Source organism: Neopsephotus bourkii, unplaced genomic scaffold, assembly GCF_033783945.1.
Source record: "Neopsephotus bourkii isolate Nb327-2 ecotype Australia unplaced genomic scaffold, CSIRO-AGI_Nbou_v1 NB_144, whole genome shotgun sequence".
NCBI classification, from domain to species: domain Eukaryota; kingdom Metazoa; phylum Chordata; class Aves; order Psittaciformes; family Psittacidae; genus Neopsephotus; species Neopsephotus bourkii.
In genome coordinates, this window is record NW_026900661.1 from 1811683 (window position 1) to 1825162 (window position 13480).

The following is a 13480-nucleotide window of genomic DNA, read 5'->3' on the forward strand; positions in this document are numbered from 1 at the left end:
AAAAGTGAATTTCAGTGCTCTCATCTCAATGGCCTGACTTCTGAGCTACCGACCCCTGTGAAACATCACGCTGGACTGAGCCCTGCTCCCTCAGGGAGCCTCAATACACTTCACAAAATACAGCAATGCAATAACCAGACTTGCTGGCAGTTTCTGCAGACAAGATAAAGATTATATCCTTCTCTAGCCTTACATTCCCATCTTCAGGAACAGCCTCTTTGCAGTTACAAACATTAGAGCCAAGATGTAATCCCTCAAAATAATATGGACATTGATTCGAACAGGAAGCGGAGGGTCTTCTTTTCATGTAGCTCCAGTGTTCATAAAACATCTCTTGCCTCAGCAGCATACACAAAAGCAGCTCCAACATTCCTGCGTGCTTGCAGACTGATCAAGCCAAACCAAGTCCACCCGCTGACAAAGAAGCTTGCCTTTCATTCAGTTCTTAAGTTGTGCCACTTCATGGCAGTTTAGGAAGTGGCTTTTCTGCAGTTAGCTAAACTAAAGAAAACATTTTATAGTGATAATTTACCAGCCAGCAACCTAGCTCTCACACTGATTAAATATGGTAGCCTGGTATCAACCTTCTCCCCCAAGGGTTTTCTAAATAAAGAAATGGAACACAGGGCACAAGGTGCATATACAATGAATTTAAACAACTCTGTCTCTTAAGAGCTCTTCAGGAGCAATGAGATTATTAAAATGAATACCAGGGTTTAAAGCCTGCTAAATGTAGCTCACTTTATAAAAAAACATCTGTTTTAAAGCTGTTGGAAGAGGAAGGAAAAGGAGATTTTGTTAGTGGCCTTCAGTGCTCTGCACAGTAGCCTTTGAGAGATGCCGCATGAAGATGAACATATGTATTTCATTATGAACTGAAAACGTGTTTGCTGAGCTACATCTTACAGGTTTTAAGCAGAGGTGCCCTATTCAGCCTATATGCAGGGGAATGCATCCCTTTTGTATCTTCCTTTGCAGAAGCTGGTGGGAACCAAATCACAAAGTAGGTTTCATGGAGCTACAAAAATGATGTCCAGTTGATGCACACTGTACTTTCTTGCTTCTCTTCTTTACAGAGCTTTTAGACAGAGTTTAATAATATCCGTGACCAAGAGAAAAATAAAACATTGATAGAGGGCTCCTTGCTCCAAAAAATGGGCACACTTGCTTCATCCACACATCTTCCTCCCTCCTCCACATGCTCAGCAGCACCTTGGTCTAAGTCACATACAAGAGAGGAAAAAATTACTCTGGATTATTTCATATTTGGCTTTCCTATGGAGCCGGGAAACTTCAAAAGAACAAGATCAGGTCTCAGCTGACTCTTACAGCATTGGCCTCCCCCAGCCATGGGGAAAGAAAAGCTCAGAACCACCAACAGTAACAGCTTTCCAATTCTCTACCCCCTAGAATCAGCACCACCAAGTTCACTGTCAGTCCTCCATAGTCTGTCACTGGTGCTCGGGACACAGCACGCACTCTGAAGCCACCATACTCCCAACACAGATGTTTTGCATCGTTGCTGTTCAGTTTGTACTCACTCAGGGTAAAGAATATGTTTCAAGACTGCTCTAAAGGCAGCTGAGACCTTTTGACATGCTTGCCATTATGTGGTTGGGAAGCAGAGGAAACCACTGATTAAAAGCCAAACAAATTAGCAAAATAAGAAATGGCCCTCTAAATCAAAAGCTGCAGTTCTGATGAAGTCCTACTGCCTTTGTGGGGGTAACTGAGCCTGGAAAAGCTTTTTAGTTCATATGCCTGCTTGCTTCTATGCTCTAACCACATGAAACACTACAACACTCAAGTACTCCAAAGTCCTATACATATCAATTAAACTTGTGTGGTTTACAAGACTAAAATGAGAGAGGCCTGAAGGAATGATGCTCACATAGCATATCCACAAACCAGTATGTAGCAGCCAAATCTAATGTGAACCCTTACTAGCCTCAACAGGGCCCCATAAAGTATTCAGAAAGAGCACTGGGAACTTAGAGACACGAGTATATTAATACCAACCTACCATGAAGTAAGATACTGGGATTTATTTAGTTAATAATCATTGAGATTAAAGCCTGTAAATTCAAATACAAAAGCACATATCAAAATCCCAGTCACTGGATTTTGACTTCCTTTCCCACTTGCCAGATCTCAGCAGGTTGAGGTGAGTTGGGCAAAAGAGCACTAGTGTTTCTACGCCATCCAGCTGCATGGGGTCTCCAGTATCACCAGTCACGTCCCCAAACATCTCCAGGCATTTGCTACTACAAATCTCTACAGAGTTCACCTCATGATCTCTGTAATAAGCTCTGTAATGGAGCACTGTGTATGTGCACTACATCCTGATGGGTGCTCACTGCCAGTGGTGGTACCTGACTGGCAAAGATCTCTGTGCACACTGGCACGTTGCTTTTGTATGGTTTATTTCTGGGTTTATGCCTCCTCCATGGAGCCACTAAAAAACCATGCACAAAAATGAGCTGCCGCTACAAACAGCTTCACAAGTTCCCTCAGGGTTATGCTCTTACACACTGATGCCTACTTACACTGAACACCCAACAATATACCTAGGAGCATAAAAGAAGGACCAAGAAAGGAATATTCTGCTTTCTATAAATGGCAAGATTTAACCAGTCCTACTGCAGATGCAGACACCTTATGCTCACAGGTGGTTCTAATCTTCTGGAAAGAGCAAGTTACAAGGTATATTTTCTGCTAGCAAACACAGGAAAAATCTCTTACTCTATTTAGACCCGGGAGGATTTTACAGCAATCTACCATCCCCTGATACAACTGTGTTTTCAATGAAGAAACAACTATTTCTTCAGAATCGGTCACATTTAACACTGTGAAACACTGCCCAAAGCTCAAAGAGTGATTCCAACATATTCCTCTCACCCTCCAGCTGCCTCCCCTTCGGCATCTGTCTTGCAGTGACAATTGCTGGTGGAGGCAAGCATGGGAATGCATTAACCATGAACAGGCTGTTCTTCAATACGTGAGAAAAGCAACTTTTTCTTGCTGCAGCTTGGTTAGGGGGGGCGTGCTGCACACTGCTAGAGTTCACAGGTGGAGCAACTCAGTCCTCAGCAGTCATCATTATTTATTGGCATTACACAAGCACCTCATGCCAGCAACTCAGAGCACAGCCCCTGTACACATCTTGCTCATATATATGTGGGGGGAAGATTGCTCTCACCCTGTGGCACTGCCAGTCTGGGGAGCAGAGAAGAGGCAGTAACAGTGATTAAAATGTGTTTTCAGAGTACAGCTTGCCATCTCCTAGAACTGAACACATTGGCCAGGGAACATGGACCTACTGCTCTGTAGGAATAAGGACACATGGCAGTAGCTGGTGCTTGGAAATATGCTTCTGTGACACTTCATGCAGTTATCATAACTCCTGTGAGCTTCCAAGACCATGTTAGAACCAAAGTTCATAAAAAGAATGGTAAAAAAAACTCAAAAACCTAAACATTAAATGCATCTACTTTATCTGGTAGAAAAACTTTTAACAATGTTATTGCACAGAAACCACAGAAATGAGCTGTTTTGCTAATGATGGGATTATTTAAGTGTTTTTATGACTTAAGAAATATTTACTGTTCTGAGGTTTTCTTTTTAGAAAACACAGATAATCATGATGACATTAGAGAATAGAGGGAAGCCAGAAATGAACAATAACCTCTGTGTGTATGTACATTTCTAACAATGGACCAGTCAAATACACGGTGTAGATGTAGGTGTAGGTACTGTCCTATGCAGATGGTGCAATTAAAGAGCTAGAATAAGAGAGCTACAACATAGCATAATTTTAAAGGCCAAAATAAATGTTATTCAGAGGCAGTTCTGTGTCTCTCAGTTCAAAAAGGACAGGGAATTGCTTGAAAGAGTCCAGCGCAGAGCCACAAAGATGATTAAGGGAGTTGAACATCTCCTTTATGAGGAGAGGCTGAAGGAGCTGGGTCTTTTTAGCTTGGAGAAGAGGAGACTGAGGGGTGACCTCATCAGTGTTTACAAATATATAACGGGTGGGTGTCAGGATGATGGAGCTAGGTTTTTTTCAGTGATGTCCAGTGATAGGACAAGGGGCAATGGGTATAAACTGGAGCATAGGAGGTTCCATGTGAACATCAGGAAAAACTTCTTTACTGTGAGAGTGACAGAGCACTGGAACAGGTTGCCCAGGGGGGTTGTGGAGTCTCCTACATTGGAGATATTCAAGGCCCGCCTGGACAAGTTCCTGTGTGATGTACTCTAGGCTACCCTGCTCTTGCAGGGGGGTTGGATGATCTTCTGAGGTCCCTTCCAACCCTTGGGATTCTGGGATTCTGTGAATTATCATTAGCCTGCAAGAGTAGGAAGGGTACAAACACTGAGACAGAAGCACAGTTATTTCACTATACTGGTAAACAATGGCAGAAAAACTCATGTTAAATACAGGTTAAGTTTCACTGAGAATGTTTTTAGTCACATAATCTTAAGTCTATCCAACGATCTTGAAGTGCCAGAGTGTAGGCATTTAAATTAAACTGGACTACACATTGAAAGGAGCCTTGATCAAAACAAACATCAGAATAAGCAGATAAGTTTGCATGACCTGTGAAAGCCTTTTCTAATCCCTAGACTGTACTGTGAAGCAGTCAAAGGAACAAAGAAACCATAGATGTGATTTTCTATGGTCCTGCCTCTTTTAGGTGTTACGGTATTAAGCATTACTTTTATATTGAAGTGCACAGCTTACTTAGAGTAACAGCAATCCTAAGACATAGGAAGCACCATTATTATTGCAGGTAGGAAACTGAGGCACAAAATCACCTATGCAGTGCAAGTGCTATTTCAGAGGATAGCGGCAAGGTAACTGGCAAAGTTCCTTGGTACTCCTACTCAGCTTCAATTTAACCCAACAGCTGTTCATTTGGAACCTCACACTACCTCTGGCCAAACCTCAATTTCCCTTAGGTATCACTGTGAATACTGCAGCACTGCTCTAGAGCTCAGACACGGCGACAGGGCTGTGCGAGTACCAGCTCTGCTGAGGTTCACACACTCTGAGTCCTGCAAGACAGCAGCAAGTCAGCATCTCTCTTTCCTCAATAGCCTCACCCAGGGTTGCTGAAATCCAATAGGATTCATAAGCACAGCACTTCTCCACTCACCTTACCAAAGCAGATGTGTCATCACACACCTATGACATTGAGCATTTCAGAGCGCACAGTGGCAAATCCTTTGAAACACAGCTTCTCACAGGAGGTGACACTGCCCTCCCCACCTCTGCACAACAGCACTGGGGTCAGAGGGCTCACCCAGCAGAAGGGTGTCATTGCCCCTCCTGCAAGGGAGAGCCGATATACACACACCTCCTGCCAGAGCACAGACTCACAACACTTACTGCTAAAACTGTTCCATTTTTTCTTGGCACATTGCAGATCTACTGGTTTGGACAAAAGAGAGAGAAAAACATACCTACATATGCACATTCATGAAGAGGGGGCATGTTTCTAAACTCCTCATTAACTCTCAAGGCAGAGGGAAAATTTCAGGCTCTGCCTCCATGACTGCTTATGCATGAATATTCTAAGCCATTAGGAAGAAAAAAATGCTTAAACAGCTGCTGGAGCAGCCCTTGCACTGAAATTGAGACCTTGTGTAATCTCTGTCAGTGTACATCCTTTAAGCATACAATTCTGTTTCTTGGGTATGCATGTAGATAAAACTGTAATTATAAAATCTTTATAGCTGCATCTGCATTTTTGCATTGGGGTTGTGCAATACCCACCACAAAAGAGTCTTACTGAACCTCCATCAGCCATGTTACAGGAAGGAAGGAAGGAAAGAACTGCAGCAGCAACAAACTCCAGGTATTTGGGTCAGGGATAACTGAATTATGTGTTTCATCATAGTCATCTAGACCCCTCTCCAATATGCAGAGAGAGATACATGTTTTCAGAAGTCAACGCCACCAAGCTTTCTCAAGTATGGCTGTTAAGATTGTCTAGAGAGAGATCAACCCAGGGACCATCTCCACCACCCTACTGCAGAAGTCCAAGGTTAGACCTGGTGGCTGAAGTAAGGTACAAGTGGTTTTGTCGCTGGTGATCTGTTAAGAGTTTAAAATTATTATTACTGGGGCAGGGGGTTGGGGATGGGAATGTCTGGTAAAGAATGTAAGACTATGAGAATAAAAATGCTGAAGGAATGTTGCACGTCATCAAGTTTCATCCTGAGCTACGGCGAGCAGTCACATACTGCAGAATGCTTTCAACCTATACTTCCAGCTTTTGCTTAATCATAGAATCATAGAATAGTTAGGGTTGGAAAGGACCTTAAGATCATCAAGTTCCAACCCCCCCTGCCATGGGCAGGGACACCTCGCTCTAAACCATACCACCCAAGGCCTCGTCCAACCTGGCCTTGAACACTGCCAGGGATGGAGCATTCAAAGTTGTGTTTTCAGAAATGAAAAGGATCCTGCTTGCATTGCACTGCAGATTAGCTGTGCTTATGCTAACAACCTTCGGTCTTAATTGACAAGACATGGACATGCATATTTGGACATACAAAGAGCTTGGCATAAAAGCTCCTGTAATATGGGCAGTTTCATGCTTTAAAGTCATAAAGTGGTACATATCTTACAGAACTTCCCATTTTAGCACAACCATTACAGTTTTCCTGAAAAGCTCATCATTTTCCCCTTCTGTTCTTTCAAAAAAGAATCTACTGGTCTAATGAATTTTAATAAAATCAGGAGGGGTGCCCTCATTTCTTTCTCCAAAGATCTCTACCAGTAGATTCCTAACATTGTCAACCTTGGGAAGAATGTATTAGGTTCCACTGTGATATGTGAACCTGAAGTCAACACCCTAAACACGTATCTAATGACTGTTATTAAGCCAGATTGGGTTTATCATGCCCATGTAATACATCGTCAGTATCAGAGACAGGATTTCAATCCCATGTCTGTCTTTAGTGTTCATTGCTTAATTTCCCTCCTAGATTTCAACTGAGCTTTTCCCAGTGCAGGCACAGCAGCACCTGCTCAAGCTAAGGCAGCCAGAAGTTTACTTCTAAGTAAACCAGGTAACACCAGTTAAACCAGCAAACCAGGTAAAACCAGGTATGGATGCAGGTGTGGAGGGCTGAGCATGAAGGAAGACTTTCAAGCAGGTTTGACACACACACTAATTGAAGTATGTATCAATTTTAACTGTCTACTTAGGGGATGAGAAGAGGTGCTCTCTCTTTCCCTCTAGCAGCTGGAACTTCCTGAAATGTGGAGAGAGCTCAGCAGGCAGCAACATGACAAGCAAGCTGCAGGACTGGAAGAGAGGGGAAACAGGCTGGTAGAAGCAAATAAACGAAGTGAGGCACAAACTTTACATCATGAAATAAAAATAAAAAAAAGGGGGAAAAGATGTTAAACTCCTAAGTTACTCCAGTCAGATTTAAATCGTTCCACTTTCCATGTGGGATTCCGCTGTTCCACTCCAATATGATTACTGGGTTTGGTTTCTGTTTGCTTTTTGTCGCACTATCATCTCAAGGAATTCAAAAGGAAAAACAAACTCCCTATGGGAAATTTGCCTTTCACTTTGCAGTATATCTGCCATTTATCACAGATCTGAGCCATCAGGTTTTTTGATCTGCTTTAGTTTCATAAGAAGTAGCCTGGCTACTCCAGAAAAACAGCACCAAAACTTTACCACAAATGGACTTCTGCCCAGTTTGGATAGATAATTACATTTACCATTACAGATACTGCTACGGTAATATTGAAGTCAATGGTTTTTATAGATCCCCTCAGCACAATTTATTGCAAACTGAACAAAACAGAAAACCAATTAAATACAGTATGTGCCAGAAGAATACATTTAATGATCACCAGGCTCCACAAACCATAGATCATGAAACTGTATCACAAAGAGTAATATTTTTTAAATTAAACAAAGTATCTGTAATATCAAATACAGGCAAGACTGGATCAGCTGAAGTTTTTGTGTGCAGCAATTTCTGTAGATGTGCAATAAAGCTTCCACTCTGATAAGGTGCCGCTAAATATTAAGCCTGGGAAAAACTGTGTATTTATGTTTATTTTCCATAACAAAGAGACAGACATTTATGAGGGATCACAACATCAACTCGCTGAACAACTAACGGCCTGCATGGACTGAGTATTTTGACAATAAACAAAAAAAGGAAATGCTGGCACCATGAAACAGCAGACTTGGAACTAGTTGGCCAAAGTCCTGTTCACAACACTTTAGCAGTCTGCACACAGCATGAAGAGCAGCCCATGAATCAAAATCAATTGTGAATACAAGTCTCGCTTTCCCCGTAGTTCTGCTTTGGCTTTGATTTTTGTTTTTTTTTTTTTAAATCAGCCAGTATTAATGCACAATGGGAATTCTCCAGGAGGATCAAAAAGAATATAGTTTTGCAAAGAAAGTTGTTTACCTAGCCCCAAAAAAAAAAGCTCCTAGAATGACTGTAAATTCTCTTCTAAGGAAAAGTAGGGTTTTTAAAAGCCCAAATCAGAAAGGGTGGTGTATTTTTAGTAAATCTGGGAACGTGCGTATTCAGCTTAACACAGTAAGAGGCTATTCTTAAGCACGTTACCTGTATACATTCCGATGCACAACTCCATGTTATTTATCAGTTACACAAATGTCAATCACGAGCCCTTCCCAGAGTAAATGGTGTGCTCCACCACCCACCTGTCATGTCTTCAGTTTACATTTTAAGACTGGAAAGGAAATTAGTTCCACTTGCATGAGCCTTTGTTTGAAAGTAACAGTACACAACAGATTTCTGTGGGCATAGGGGACAGAGAGCAGAAATGCTAATTGTAGGAGTTCAGTAACCAGATACACTCCTGATGTTACAAGGACCAGCTTTGCGAGGCTTGCATTGCCAGTGATGGTTTTAACTATGCATCACACTGTCAGGAAAGGTCAGGGACATGCTTATCACTTGTGGAATTTATAAATAGTTATTAGAGTACAGAATAAAAGTAACGAGGACACAAAACAGGAAGCAATTTGCATGCCTCCCTGTAGAGCTGCCTCTTGACAAAGGAAGTTTACTGTGATCTTTCCCAGTTATTCCAGCTCACTTTACAATCAGTGTGACCATATACTCTGCTGTGTTATTAAAACCACCATTTCTCTAATTCACAAACATCATGACAGGATAATAAAGCACATGTCAGTACAGAAAAGAAAGGGGAGGAGAAAGGAATGATATAATTTATAGTCTCCTTAATTTCTTTTAAGACATCTCATGCAACCGAAAAATCACACGCTCCTATTACTGTGGCACAGGAGGATTTACAAGATGTAAATAATTTTTTTAAGCCCCATTCAGCCTAACCTCTGCCCCTTTCAAATTTATTTATTTGCCCTTGATCCACACATATGACTACTCCATGATAGCACTTCCAATGAGCTATTCATGCAGGTGAGCATCTCTCAGAGAAGCAGATGCCCCCTCCATTTTTGTGGTTATTTGTCTCTCCATCACAGAGCTCAAAGGAATAATCCTACTGAATATTTCTTCTTCATTTATTTTACTAGGAGAGGTGTTTAAGAGGATGTATGGTCATCTGGAGCTCATCACTGTCAAATTTTCAGCCACGCAGCTGTAAAGGGTAAAGGAACTAGTTTAGCTCCTTGGTTTACAAAGTGCTGAGTACCTCCAATGAGGTGCCAAACGTGCGTGGTGACACTTTAAGATTGCTTAGTGCCTCCTGAGGTTTGCAGGGCCTGATCCAAAACCCCACTGTTATGAATGACAGTCCTCCCCTTGCCTGCAGCATGCGTGGGACAGAATAGCACTTCACAGCTCAACCATGTGCTTCAACAGGAAGGCAAGAGCTACCACAGATTTAAGAAGACAGCATAAGGTGGTAAATTTGAGAAGCACCACATTTTAGTGTTTCTACCTCCAAACAATTAACACTGAGTAAAATAAGTAAATAAACAAATACATACATATCTATATAAAGAAACAGTCAAGACTACATTAAATAAGTTTTGGATCAGGTACTTATCTTCAACTGTTTTAATCTCACATACATACAGGCAGCAAAACTCTCTCCAAACCCTTTAAGCCCATCCTGCTTCCATTGGGCTTAGTGTAGTTCTTCCTCCTTCTAAAAAAAGAAAGATGCCACAGACTGTCTTTACAAATCGGTTTTCTCTGGAAGCCTTTGTTAAAATCAGCTCTTCTTCAGGAAGCATGCAATAAAGCAAAGCTAACAAGAAAAGAAAGTGCAGAAAAATGCTGACAGTCGTACTGTAAAACATCCAGTGCAAAAGACTGGCTGCTGTCATCTGGGGTAAGGCAGCAAAGAGTCTTTCATTACCAGGTCACTGGTTCAAATCCAGTCGAGCTTGACAGTAATCACCTGATGGCAGGCAGAGGAAGCAACATAACTTTTAACATAACTCTGCAAAAGTATATTTTATTGAATGTGTAAATATTTCAGGGAAGGTCTGCAGGCATTCAGGATGAGAGTATTACCCTGCAAAACTGAATTAGCAGATAGCAACTAAGCAAACAAAAAAGAACTAAGTTGCAGCAAAGACTGTAACCACTTGCATTCATTCTGACAGTCACTGTTTATCTTTGCTTTTGAAGAGACTGCTTGCTAGTATTCTCCTAAGTAAACTGTGGCACACTGTGAAAAAAATAACATTTTAGCAATACAAGCCCTGACTGCAGCATCTGTTATTAAATCTTTGCAGAGAGGCGAGGAGTGACCACTAGTCATAAATGTGGATTAGCAAGGTTCTACTTATATTCCTTTTAGAGTGCTGAGTGCTTTGCATGAAAGCTGTTACTTGCCTTTTATGTTAAAAAATGAACTTATGCCAACTTTTTAATACTGAACTCTTCAAGGAAGTCGTCCTAACAGCCTGCAAGCACTGTCCACAAAACCCAGCAGCACTCTAACCGCAGAGAAATGGAGGAAGGACAAAATCAGAATAGCTGATGTTGCTGGTCTGCAACATTTTCTTTTCACAGAAAATGTCCATCATCTTACGCTTCCTCCCTGAGCAAATCAAGAACTGCCTTTGCAAGTGTCAAGCTTTATGATGCTGACTCCAACTCTGACACCTGATTATACAAGAGCACTAACGCAAGCACTCGGTGTGATCAAGGGAATCCCTGCACCCTCACCACCAGAGCCTCAGAGGCTCCATGTCTGGGTCGACCCCGAAGCAAACAGGCAGAAACCAGGACAGGAGATCCTAGAGAAAGGGCGATCATTCACATACATATGAGCAGTGTAACGCAAGCTCCCTGAACTGAGCCAAGTTTAAGTAAACTTTATGCTAAATTCACAAAGTTCAAGCAGAGTCGGAGCTTAGCTGAACTGCAGTAAAAACACTCGGGAGTGTTCCAGAAACACTAAAATCCTCCTGGAGAAAGTTGATCTTGACCCTTCATAACGATATTTTCTTGCCTGTGAAGTTACACAGAACGTGCAAGGTGCTATGTAAGATTTACCTAAGACACCCACTGTTATGCTATAGTGTTTCAGTGAAGGCTAAATTAGAAGCAGCAAATCCCTGAAACTGCCTGTGTAAATACACAACCAGTAATGGCTCAATATATGAAGAAATGAAGACTAGCTGATATCGAAAGTGAGCTATACACAGATTATAGGTGCTCACCATGAGCGCTGCTGTCTAAAATGGTAATTGAGTAATAAAGGCACGCTGCTTCAACTGCGAGAAGTTGTGACCACGGATGCTCTAACGCAATAACACTGGTCTCAGGCGCGATTCCCATCCATCGAAGAGGCTGTAAAACGCCTCGGAGCGCTGCTGCTGCTCCGGACCCAGCGACCGGCCCCAGCCCCACCCCCGGACACCGTCCGCGCCGTGCGGGAGCTCCGCGGGCAGCGCTATTCGCCCGCTCCTGCCGCTCACCTCCACCTCAAGCCTGGGGCTGCGCTTTATTTGATCCTGGGGTTGGTTTGGGGTTTTCTCCCGCCCCAGACGCTTGCGGAGCGGAGCGCGGCGCGGGGGAGATGACACGGGGCTGAGCGGGTCGAGGTGGATCGATTAAACCCCTACAGTTTAACCTGGGACTTCACGCGGGACTGGAGGAGCTGATCCCCGCGCCGCCGCTCGCCCCGCTCCATCCTGCACAGCCCCGGGGGCACGCACGGACACCGCCTCGCCGCGCCGGGGCCAAGCCTTCCTCCTCGCCCCCCTCGTCCTCCTCCTCGCAGCGCGGCGCGCACCGCGCACCCGGCCCCTCCGCAAGATGCGCGCCCGCAAACTTTTCAAACTTTCCAAGCGGAGGGTGAGTGAGGCCGGCCCGACCCCGGCGGCTCCTCGCCTCCCCCCGGCACCTCACCGGACGCTGCTAGCCCCGAGCGCGGCCCACGGGGAACCCCTCGCCCCTGACCGGGCGGCGGGAGCAGCGCTCTCCAGCCGCACCGAGCGCGGCGGACCGCAGGCGGCAGAGGCAGGGTGCGCCCCGCGAGTTGGGGGTGCAAAGCAATAGTAAGGGCAGGGTAGGGACAGGGCTACGGGCAGGGGTACAGCAGGGACCCCACCAGCCCTCCCGCACCGCCCCTCGCACTCACGCTGCTGTTCTCTCCCGTCCAGTGCACCATCGCCTGGTTGTGAGACGCGTCCCCTTTCAGCACGAAGGAGGTGCTGATGAGGGAGACCTGCTCCCGGCCCGCCGCCGAGGATGCTCTCTTGGAGCGGCTGTCCCCCGTCGCCGCCGCCGCCCCACCGCCCAGCTTTGGCTCTGTCAGACTGCGCGTCCCGCGGGTCAGCACTCCGGCGGGGCGCGGGGGGCCGCAGGGCTCCGCGCAGCGCGGCGCGGCAGCGGCGCCGAGCAGCAGCAGCAGCAGCATGAGGAGCGGCAGGCGCGCAGCCCCGGCAGCGCACACGCGTGTCCCGCCGCACGCCATGGTGGCTGTGCGGAGCGGCAGTGACAGCGGGGAGGTGGCGGAGGGACACCCCGCGCGGAGGGCGGGCGCGGGGGAGGGCTGTAACCGGAGCGCGGCAGCGGCGTGCGCGGGGCTGCGCCCAGCCGGGGCGGCGCCGCCATCTGCTGGCCCGCGCGGAAACACCGAGCGGCGGCGGGGCGCGGGATGCGGTGGGTCTGGTACCCACGGGCCGACACCGGGGAGCGGCGGCGGTGGCGGGGCCCTCCCGGCGCGGCGGGAACGGGCACCGGCAGAGCGGGGCGCTTGAGAAGTTTCTCGCTGCGCTGCGCGGAAAGGGCTCTCCTGAGCGCTCCGGGAAAACCCACAGAGCCACTCGGGGCGGCCGCGCTCCAGGCCGAGGGTCGCGGCCCCTTTGGGCACAGGAGATGGCCATGGCGTAGCCGGCAGCCCCAGGAGGCTGCAGTGGTAAAGTCAGAGGGGGTCTGTAAGGCGCAGTTGGTAGCAGAGGAACGAATGAAGCAGGTGCAGAAATACGGTTGTTGTGATTAACACGGGAAGTGTTTC

The 13480-nt window shown here is 45.7% G+C and overlaps 1 protein-coding gene across 6 annotated transcripts in view; it reads right to left on the reverse strand.

The window, feature by feature from the left end:
• Positions 1-12959, reverse strand: part of SORCS2 (sortilin related VPS10 domain containing receptor 2) — a 545361-nt gene extending 532402 nt beyond the window's left edge. For all 6 annotated transcript variants that reach the window (XM_061369718.1, XM_061369703.1, XM_061369709.1 and 3 more), the window contains exon 1: positions 12602-12959. In XM_061369718.1, coding sequence (XP_061225702.1) covers positions 12602-12937 — 336 coding nt within the window. In that variant the 5' untranslated portion in view covers positions 12938-12959. The remainder of the gene's footprint in view (positions 1-12601) is intronic.
• Positions 12960-13480: the final 521 nt, after the last annotated feature.